The sequence below is a fragment of the Stenella coeruleoalba genome (genome assembly GCF_951394435.1).
Source record: "Stenella coeruleoalba genome assembly, chromosome: 16".
NCBI lineage: Eukaryota > Metazoa > Chordata > Mammalia > Artiodactyla > Delphinidae > Stenella > Stenella coeruleoalba.
Genome location: NC_137162.1, coordinates 13,720,578 through 13,730,496, shown reverse-complemented (window position 1 = coordinate 13,730,496; position 9,919 = coordinate 13,720,578). Strand labels below are relative to the sequence as shown.

General features: G+C 55.5%; 1 protein-coding gene across 1 annotated transcript; it reads right to left on the bottom strand.

Moving 5' to 3' along the window:
• Window positions 1-4,867: 4,867 nt before the first annotated feature.
• On the bottom strand, window positions 4,868-9,514 carry VAX1 (ventral anterior homeobox 1). Its single transcript, XM_079900287.1, has 3 exons — window positions 8,835-9,514; window positions 7,472-7,659; window positions 4,868-5,610 (listed from the first exon to the last, which is right to left on the bottom strand). Exons 1-3 carry the CDS (start codon window positions 9,073-9,075, stop codon window positions 5,041-5,043), a joined length of 999 nt encoding a protein of 332 aa, XP_079756413.1. The 5' UTR covers window positions 9,076-9,514; the 3' UTR covers window positions 4,868-5,040.
• Between the last annotated feature and the right edge of the window lie 405 nt (window positions 9,515-9,919).

Below are 9,919 nucleotides of genomic sequence, written 5' to 3'. Positions count from 1 at the left end.
TGTAGAAATGGTGTTAAATTACAATAGTATTATGTGATCCAAGAAACTTGTGTCAGAAAATGTGGATTAATTTGTTTAACAAACATGCATTGTATTCCTACCAAACGCCAGGTCCCAGGCCAGATGCTGGAAGTTGCAGTGTCTTGGGAGTTTGCCATTCAGTACAGTAGCTCTCAAATGTTAGTGTGGATAAGAATCACTTGGGAAACTTGTTAATAATGCACACTCCTGAACCCCACCCCCAGAGTTTCTGATTCATCAGGTGGGGCTGAGGTTTAGGAATCTGCATTTCGACTAGTTCCCAAGTGAATCTGTAGCAGGTGGTTTTCATTTGTATCTTGAGAAACCCTGACTTAGTAGACAGCTCTGATCAGGTGTTTGATTTAAGTCACTTAAACTCAGGACTGCAGGAGATCCGGAAGATACCTGATTTCTAATGCTTTCAAGAAGCCTTAAAAGGACTTCCTGGAGTGGTTTTCTGTGAAAAAAAACATCACACCAATATGACACCACTTCTTTTCAAACAGGAGAAAAAGCCATTGTGTCATGACGTGGCCCAAGAGGAGAAGTTGAAAGAGTTTCACTGGAACAATTCAAGAAGTGTGTGTGTGCGCACGCGCGCGTGCATGCGTGTGTGTGTGTGTGTGTGTGTGTGTGTGTGTGTAAAAATTCATTGACAGTATACTTAAGCTTTGTGTACTTTACCATATACATATTTACTATATGAATGTTATTCCTCAATTAAAAAAAGTTTTTTAGAAAGTGTAAGGTAAAGAGGGTAAGGAGGTTTAAAGATGTCTGTTCTAGAGGGAAGTAGGGGGAAGGAGTTGGGTACTGGCAGGAAAGAAAACAGGAAGAAGGGAGAAATTCAGACCTCTTGATGAAGGTACCAAGTAAATCCTCAGCAGCTGGTGTAGCAGAAAGAGGCCTGGAAATAGGAGTTGGCAGATGTGGAAGCAAATAGGCTAAAGAGTTCGATTAACCGTGAGCCAGACACTTTGAACACGAAAGGAAGGAAAGAAGGAAGGGAGGGAAAGGGAAGAAAGAAGGGAGTGAGAGAAGGAGAGACAGGAGAGGGAGGGAGAGAAGGAGGAAGAAAAAGAAAGAGGAGGGCCCTGACCCTAGGGGGAGCTTATAGTCTTGTGCTCTGATTACTGGCCCTCGGCAAGTTATTTGAGGGCTCCAAGCCTGTATGTGGCTCTTCGAAATGAGGCTGGACCTCTGAAAGTAAGGAGTAATAGAGATGGTGTATGCAAAAGGCTGTAAACTACAAAGGGCCGCTAAATGCTGCTTCTTACGAACAGATTCTGGCTCAGAGTTAGACCAACTGCAAGCATGGATATGAGCACACGTCCAGTTCCGGAGTGACTTCCCTCACCTTTGCCACACCTGACCGCCAGACTCACAGGAGTTTGGTGAGAGGTTTTTTCTTTTTCTCCTCTGCTCTGAGCTAACTTGGATATTGCTTTGTGCAGGCCTGAGCATGAGATTCCCTTCAGTACCCCTACCTCCAGCTGTTCTCCATGACCCCAGAAGTCCCTTCCACCTTCTCCCAGACGGGGCCAGTTGTTCTCATAGAGGTCACCTGCCTCCTCCCTGGCCTGTGAGTCACTAGTTGGAAGCCAGAGACCTCACTAGAAGCCTCCAGGGACCAAAGCAACTTGCTGAAGGCCCTTGGGGAAGGAGAGGAAACAGGATGGGCACTAAAATGAAATAAATTGTCTAGAAGTGTTTTTTTATTAAAATTGTAATTCTTGTTCTATGCAGAAGAGTCGAAGAAGAACTCCACTCCAAGTGGCAGGTGAAAAGCTCAGCAGCTCTCCCAAAGCCAGGGAGGGGAGGGGAGGTGAGAGCAGAGAGGAGATGGGTTAACTTGTTCTTTCTCCTTTTAGGGATAAGAAAGCAAAAAGGAGAAAGGCGGGGGTGGGGTGGGGGGCTGCTGAGGGACCTGCTTGCTGACTCCCCAGGCTGAAGCTCCTGGGGGAGGGGGCTGAGCTTCCTGGGGACCCTGAAGCTGCGATTCTGTGCTTTCCTTTGTTCTATAAAATGATGCCACCTTCTCACTCCCTTCTCTCCCCTTGCTGGCCTCAGCCACCAGCCATGAATCTGCAGCAAGAGCCACCCACGCATCGGCCTTGGGGCCACCCGGGCAGACAGAGGAATCCAAAAGCGGGGAGAAAGAGAGAGACACTGGAAGTCTCCAGGTGGAGAAAAAGGAAGAAGGGAGACAGCCGGACTGTGGAGAAGCGATGGAAAAGGGGAGGAACAAGGGGGTGGAGACTGGAACCCCACCAGAGGAGAGGGGTCCTCAGAGGGAACGCAAAGGGTAGACAGAACGGGTAGAGGAGGGAAAGTGGCGGCGGGGGGGGGGTGTGTAGCGACTTTGAGAAACAAAAGTGAACTGTCTGGGCTTTGCGGCTGCTCTGATCTCTCAGAGCTCTGAGCCGACGGCAAGGGTCCTAAACTCGGTAGGGCCCATCGCACACTCAGCTCAGGAACTCCGCTGCCCACACCGTGCCGCCGCCTTATTTCGGATGCCTCAAGCTCGCGGTTTAGGCCCAGTGCACGCGTGGGGGGCCGAGGGGCCTGGCCTGTGCGGGTGTCCCCAAGAGAACTGTGAGCCCCCATGCCCCCCAGGGGTTCAGGCGCCACGAAGAGAGGACTGGAGCTGCCGCTCAGCTTTAGAAGAGCGCGCCCTGGAGTACCGTCCCCAGCCCTCCTAGCTTCCCCAGATTTCTGTTTGTAAAATCTACATCCGTCACCACTGTGTATGTTGTATGTACTGGGGTGGGGTGGGGGGAGAGGTCTCTGCAGGAGTTAATAACTATTTTATTCTCTTGCTCCTTCAAAGTTTCTCTTTGACGGCGAAGAGACTTATTATAAGTCAGAAGAAAGGAAAAGCTTCCCTGTTCTGGGCCCTGTGATTGCACAAATCCAAAATACTGCCGGCGTGGAGATCGCGGCTGGAAAACTCTAGAAGCTGGGGTTGTTATTAGGCAGGAGCTCTAGGGTTTCCGGAGACAAATTCCTAAATAAACCAAGAAACACCAAGTGGGAGATCTAGGAGGGAGGGCCTGATGGTCCGACACCGCTGGGACAGAGAGCCAGAGAGTGAAAGGAAGCAGAACAAACATCGTCGGCAGGCTCCTCTGTCTCCCGGACCGAAACCCTCCCCAAACCTCATCCCAAGCGCTCTCGGTACCAGTGGCAGGGCCTGGCACTGCCGGGGCTGCCACCCTCTGCCTCAGGTCCCCACTCGGAGACTCATCACTTGCTGGCTCTTCTTTCTTCTTCTTTTTTGTTTTTTTAATCCTTCAAATACAAGACAAAAATACACCTCATTTATCATCATAGATATATATATTTCACTCTCACCACATAAATACAAAACATCCAAATATCCAAAACATTCAGAACAAAGTTAGTAGCCAGGATTCAGTGACACCTACCCGCGTTTGAATCGTTCATTATTTTCTTCACTATTTGCCTAAGGAAAAAAAAGAGAGAGAGAGAGACAGAAAGAAAAGAAAAGAAAAAAGGGAAAAAAGCTTCCGACGTAAATAATTTACAATAAAATTACTATTTTTAAAATGCTCTGCGCTCGCTTCGGATGGAGGAATACATTCTAGACACTGCGGCACCTCGCCGTCTGGGTCTGTGGTTTTGGTTAAAATGCGGGTGGCCGTGGCTGTGCGGTTAGGGCGTGAGGCCGCGACAGCGTCGCGGTCCGGGTTTCTGACTTGGGACCGCCGAAACCCTGGGGGTGTTTTAGGGGAGGCGGTGGAGAGGGATGTCTTTCATATCCACGCAGGGAACTGATCGGGATATGGAGACTACCGACAGAGGAGGCCGGGCCGCCCTGATGTCCCCGGCTGCGTCCCTGCCTCCCGTCCGCAAAGAACTCTGAAATCGGGACGTTTCCTGCGTGCTGGGAGGGTTTTGTGAATCCGGGGAGAGGGCGAGAGGAGGCAATGGGCACTGATCTGTTTCCAAACCTAGCAACTCTGCCCGGAGCCACGGGTCCGGGAACAAGGGAGACGGTGGGGAGAAGAGCCAGCGTCCGGGAGCTGCCGCCAGCTGCACAGCTCTCTCTCCTGGAGGAGCGTGAAGCTGTCGGCCACCTCCCGGCGCAGCCTCGGAAAAGATTCTGAATTTTCTTTCACTTAGCAGCATAGGCTTTTCTTTTGCTTTTCCCTTTTAAATTCCTGTTTTAAGTCATTACACCCAGAACTTTAATTTTGTATTGCCCTGGGACGCATTTTGTATCCTGCATTTTCTTACGCCTTCTAAACTCCATCGTTATGAGTATTTAAAAACTGGTTCCACTCCATTTGGTTTTGTGTGGTAGTTCTTACTCTCCTCTTATTGCTGATGAGATCAAATTTATTACTGCCGCTGCCCATCACGATGTTTGGTTTATTGTCTCCTGGGGTCGGGGGTGGTTGTGATTGGAGTTTCTTTAAAGGGGAGAAAATTCGGCAGGATTTGTCCAGCCAGGAAGCTGCGTGTGCACCGGCTCTCTCGAGAAGTCCGCAAAGTGGGGCCCAGGGGCTTCTCTGGCGAGAGGAAGGAACGTCCTCCTTTTTGGTCTAATGAAATCTGTCAGCCTTTTCAGCTGGGGTCTGCTCGCAGCTTCCTTTTTCAGATATCCATAAGAATAATCAACGGCAGCAGTGGCTCGATCTAGAGCAGATGTCCTGTGCTCCGGACTTAGAACCAGACTTTACCCTCCAGGGCCAGGCACTGGTTGGGGCATCAGGTTGGCTAACTCGGGCTTTCCCCCCAATTCTTTGGATTCTCCTGGATTCAGAAGGAAGTTGGGGGCGAAGGGTGGGTGTGGGAGGACACAGGAACGGTAGGGGGAAAAAATAGCCCAAATGGGGTAATATTGGAAGCAGAGCCTGGTGGGGAAGGAGAGCTGTCAGAGGCCTCTTGGGAGCCGGGAGCCCAGCGCAGGGGCCCCGGGTGCCTAATGCGCGTGAATCCATAAATATCACCACGATAGATACTATAAATATAAATACAGGAAAACACTTAAGATCAGTCCAGCGCTTTTTTCTCGGCCCCTTCTTTATTGTTGGTCCGGGAGTAAGGCTCGAAGGCCGAGGAGCTCAGGTATCGGGCGGAGAGTTCTTGCAAATTCCCGGCCAGCGAACCGGCCATTGTCAACGGGGCGGAGGAAAGGCGGCTGGCGACGGATCCGAGCAGCGAGGGCACGGGCAGGCTGAAGAGGCCGTGGCCGGCAGCCGGTGCGCCCGCGTGCAGTCCCCCTGGCCCGGTGGGCCCGGGGCCCGGAGCGCCTCCCACGGCCGGCGGGTGCGGGGACGCGGCGCCTGCGGGACCCGGGGCGGCGGCGGCGGCTGCCGAGCCCGCGGCAGAGCCCGCGCCCAGGGCCGGCAGGTTGGGCCCGCGTAGCGCCGAGCCGAGTGCGCCTGTGGCGCATGGCGGCAGCAGCGCAGGCAGGCCGGGCGGCGACAGCAGGCGGCCCTGCTCCAGCAGCCGCAGCACACTGCACGTGGCCGCCGTCTCCGACACCACCGAGCGCAGCTCCGAGTCCTTGCCTTGGTCCTTCTTCTGCTTCGTGCGCCGGTTCTGGAACCAGACCTTCACCTGCGCGCCGGGCGCAGGGAGGGTGGGAGAGAGGGGCAGAGGGAGACGGGCGTCAAGGGGAGCGGGCTCCCGGAGCGCGAGGGCTCCAGGGGGCCCTCCCCCAACTCCAGCCAAAGCCCCAGTCCCAGTCCCAGCCCGAAGAAGTCGGGCCGGGAGCTGCGGGGCGGGTGGGAGGGGCGGGGCGGGGAGTCAGGGCCGCCAAGAGGGGTACACAGCTCCCATACGCTGCGCTTCCGGGTCATGGAAGCAGGCCTAGGCCAGCCTGGGTTACAAATAACAAAGAAATAAAAATGTCCACGACCCTAACTGGAAGGAAGACCAGAAGTTATTTCACTGGGCTGCCGCACTACCCGCAGCGGAACTATGGATCAGTGCTGCATAAAAGCCCGCATTTCCAGGAGAAGGTGTAAGGCCTAAAGGATGCAGTTCGGGAAGTGGGAAGTGAGGGTGAATGGGGAGGAGAGTGGCCCAACTGGCTCGAATTTAGCCCCAGAGCACTCCTCCTGTTGAAGGCTACGAGAAGCTACTTCCTGCTTGTTAGGGTCAGATTGACTATGAACTAGCAGCAAGCAGGCTATAGACTGAATAACTGGTGCAGGATGAACTTTATAGGCCAAGCTTCCTCACCACCAGGTGGATCGAAAGGGCTGAGTGATACCCTTCATTTGTAACTCAGCTGCTCTCCATCATGAACTTTGGAGTCATGGGAGGAAGTCAGTAGGCTGGAGTGGACTAAATTCTCTCCGTCAACCTCCCCTCTTACTTCCTGTTCTCCCTTTGCCCCTCTTCAGGCCTAGCTGGTGGCCCAGAATGGAGTTTGGTAGCTCTAGGGAAAGGTTATTCTGTCTAGATTTTGTAAACTAAGAGGGATGGTGGCTGAGAGAATAGGGAAAAAGCTACCATGCCAACTCAAATTCGAACATCCAGTATGTTCTGTCCTTGATTCTCAGCTTTCTGCCCAGATCCCATACCCAAAATGCTCCCCACCCACTTCAGGGCTGGGCACAGGTCAAGGGACTGGTCCTCAGAAAGAAATACGCCTTCCGTAGGCCAAGCTGGTACCATGCCCTGGGGAGGCCCTAAATGAACCCCACAACACAAAGCTCTCAGGTCGTAAAGTGCTCCTGGGCCCAGAGTTCACACAGTCAGCCCCAGTAGCATCATATGGATTTCATGTGAAGGAGAAGACCTCAAGCACAATTGTCAGTGCTGGCTCCCAAGGCCCCAGATCTGCTTCCCATCCCATACCTCACACATCACTGGCACTTAAGACAGGGTCTCCTAGGTGCCCACAGTGGGTGCTCAGGGCTGGGAATGGGGCTGAGTCCAGCTCAAGACCAGGGAAAGCCTTAAGCATTGGGGCAGCCTGGTCTGCAAAGGCAGATCTCTGGAATATGCAACTTTTTGATCCCTAGTTGTCACCCATGCTCTGGAACAGGGGGTTTTGGCCCTAGCCCCATTCTTGCTGAACGGGCCTGGGTGCTGTGTAAGGCTAGGGTCTCCAGAGGGGGTGTGCCTGGAAATCTGGCCAAAATGTTGTGGCCAAAACAGGGGCAAACATTGGTTCCTCCAAGAGCAGAGACAAGCAGGGAATTCTCAAGACTGGGGTCCAAAAAGAAATCCAAAAGGATAGGATTTGGGGCCTCCTGGGCTAGAGGCCAGGAAGATTTGGGGTGGAGGGGGAAAGGGATGGCTTAGGAAAGGGAGAAAGCCTTCGCCCTTTCTTCCCCATCCTCCTTATCTTCTCCGCCTCACCTGGGAAGCTCTATCCAGAGTCAAGCTAGGTGGTGAGGAAGAGCTGGCTGGGGGTGAAGGGCAAGGAGGCTGATGCTGAGCTGTGTGCAGCCCGGCCGCTGAGTACCTGGGTCTCTGAGAGGTTGAGCTGCCGAGCGAGCTCGGTTCTCTCCCGGCCCACCACGTACTGGCAGCGCTGGAACTCCATCTCCAGCCGGTAGAGCTGCTCCGCCGTGAAGGAAGTGCGCGTCCTCTTGGGCCGATCCAGGTCCAGGCCCTTGGGCAGGATGATCTCTCGGATGGACCCCTTGGCATCTGGGGAAGGGGAGATAATCAGGCACAAGAACCCTCCTGCCTTCCTCCACCTCCCCTGGCCCGAGCTGGCTTCTGGGACACAGTCACCAGCAGCCAGCAGTCCGGAGGTGGGAAGTCGGGCTGCTGGGCCTGCAGCCACAGCCGGGGAGCAAGGACGCTGTATGTGCTTGGGGGGTGGGGGTGGGGGTGGGGGTGGTGGGGGGACTAACTCCACACAGCTGATGGGAAGGGGAATCGGACTTGGCCTTTGTAGAGCCCTCCGAACAAGGGAGAAAAAAAATCAATTCCAAATCGGCTGACGTTCCTTTTGGTCTGGGGGCCTCGGCTGCGTGGACTGGGTCCCCTGTAGCTTGAGGGTCCCCGCACTGACCAGCTCAGATCCTGCCGGCCCCAGCTCTGGAGCATGTTGACCAGACCGCACTCCGGCGGTTCCCACCCCCATCCCGGGGTCTCCTTCCCTCCCGAACCAGGGCGGCGGAAGGAGGAGGGACCGAGTCGGAGCCGGCAAGGCCTGGCGATCAGTTGGCGGGGGCGGCGCCGGGCCGGGGCCGGGCCTCACCACCGCCACCGCCGGAGCCGACCGCACGCCGCGCAGCAGAGCGGGGTCGAGGCCAGCACTAAAGCGACATCCGCGGCCTGGCAACCCAGCTTGGCTGCTTCTCCCAGCGGCGGCGGCCAGGCCCGAGCGCGGCGCCGGGCCCCTTGGCCCAGCGCGCCAACTGGCCTGGCCGTAGCCGGCGGTCCGCGACTGTTCTCCAGCGCCCGCGGCCCCCTCGGACGCGCTCAACTCGCCAAGGTGCGGGAGCCCGCGAGCGGGTTCCCCGCAGGTCCTCCAGTCCGCAGGATGCTAACAGGTCCTCCAGAGTTTCCGGCTTCTTTCCCGGGTCGGAGGCCGCAGCCTGGATCCTGGGCCCTCCCGCACAGTCCCTCGGCTACCCCAGCAGCCAAACCGGCGGGGCCTCTCGAGGCTTGAAGGGATCGAAGCTCCTGGAGAGCGCGCGTCCCAGGTGGGAATCCCCAGCGGCTGGCCGCACCCGGGACGGGGAGGGCCAGCAACTTTCTCCTAAGTCCCAGGAGGCAGACCCACCCGGGCTGCCGGGGTCGGTAGCGGCACGCAGCTCGAGCCCCTGAGTCGCCCCTAAAGAACGCCCCCCGCAGCCGTGCCCCATTCCTACCTCGGACCAGGATCCGGCGGCAGTAATCCGGATCCGCGGTTGAATTGGATTTACTTTTGTTACAATCTTCCGCGGCGCCCGACGCAGAGAAGGCGCCCTGCGGTTCCTTGAGGAAGGCGGCAGGGAGGTTCCCCTCCGCGCCCTTGCTTTCCCGGCTCTCCTTGTGCGCATTCTTCGAGACCCGGGCAGCCTCTGCGTCCGAGTGGCACCGAACGTCCATTTTGTCTCGTTTCCCGAACATAGGAGAGGCAAGAGCAACAAAACAAAAAAAAAAAAAAAAGAAAGAAAGAAAAAAAAAGGGGGGGTGGGGGGAGGAGAAAAAAAAAAGCAGACGGGAGACAAAACCGCTACAATGCAGCCCCTACGCTCGGTCCGGAGAGAGGCAAGCGGCAAGAATGAATGCCCCCGCGGGGCGGCTGCGGCGGCCGCGGGCAGGTCAGCGGCGACCGCCGAGTGGCGCGCTCGCGGAGAGGCGGCGGGTCTGGTCGTGGATCCCGGTGGAGCAGCGGCGAAGCCGCCTCGTCAGCGCCCGCGTCCTCTGAGCACGTCCACTGTCCCCAGCCTGGCGATCAGGTAGCGAGCAGCGCAACTCCGAATTGCTGCGGCTCCCGCCTATTACTGAGACTGCGAGTAGCAGTTGTCCGACACCCGGGGGGACGCACACTCGCTGTTGCAATTGATTACGGGTAATTTCGCAGCCTCCACGTTTCGGCTACCTCATGAATACACTAAATTGTTTGGATAATATATCAGACCGTAATGGATGGTTTCTGTCCTTGTCCCCAATCAAGTAGGGGTTTAGCCAGTGAATAAACGGAAATGATTGGTCTTGCTTTCAGGAAACACACAATCAAAGACCCACACTTCCAGAAAAACTTTTGACAAGATTCATCCTGAATTGTTAGTACCGTTAGCAGGCATTATTAACTTTCCCTTTGCCTTTGACCCTCCTGCTCACACACTGGCTAGAGGGGTTTTCTCCACACTCGACAGATAGAGCTGAATGAGGATGGAGGGGGGAAGAAAAACAAAAAACAAAAACCCTTACACACCCTGCGGCAGAAGAAAGCAGTCGCCTCTAGGAG

What these genes read in the sequence shown, in the direction of transcription:
- VAX1 (XM_079900287.1), bottom strand. Translation starts at nt 9,075, where the DNA reads ATGTTCGGGAAACGAGACAAAATGGACGTTCGGTGCCACTCGGACGCA. An exon ending in CCGCCGGATCCTGGTCCGAG is followed by an intron (nt 7,660 to 8,834) that starts GTAGGAATGGGG and finishes CCCCTTCCCCAG; the next exon opens with ATGCCAAGGGGTCCATCCGA. An exon ending in TCAACCTCTCAGAGACCCAG is followed by an intron (nt 5,611 to 7,471) that starts GTACTCAGCGGC and finishes CCCGGCGCGCAG; the next exon opens with GTGAAGGTCTGGTTCCAGAA.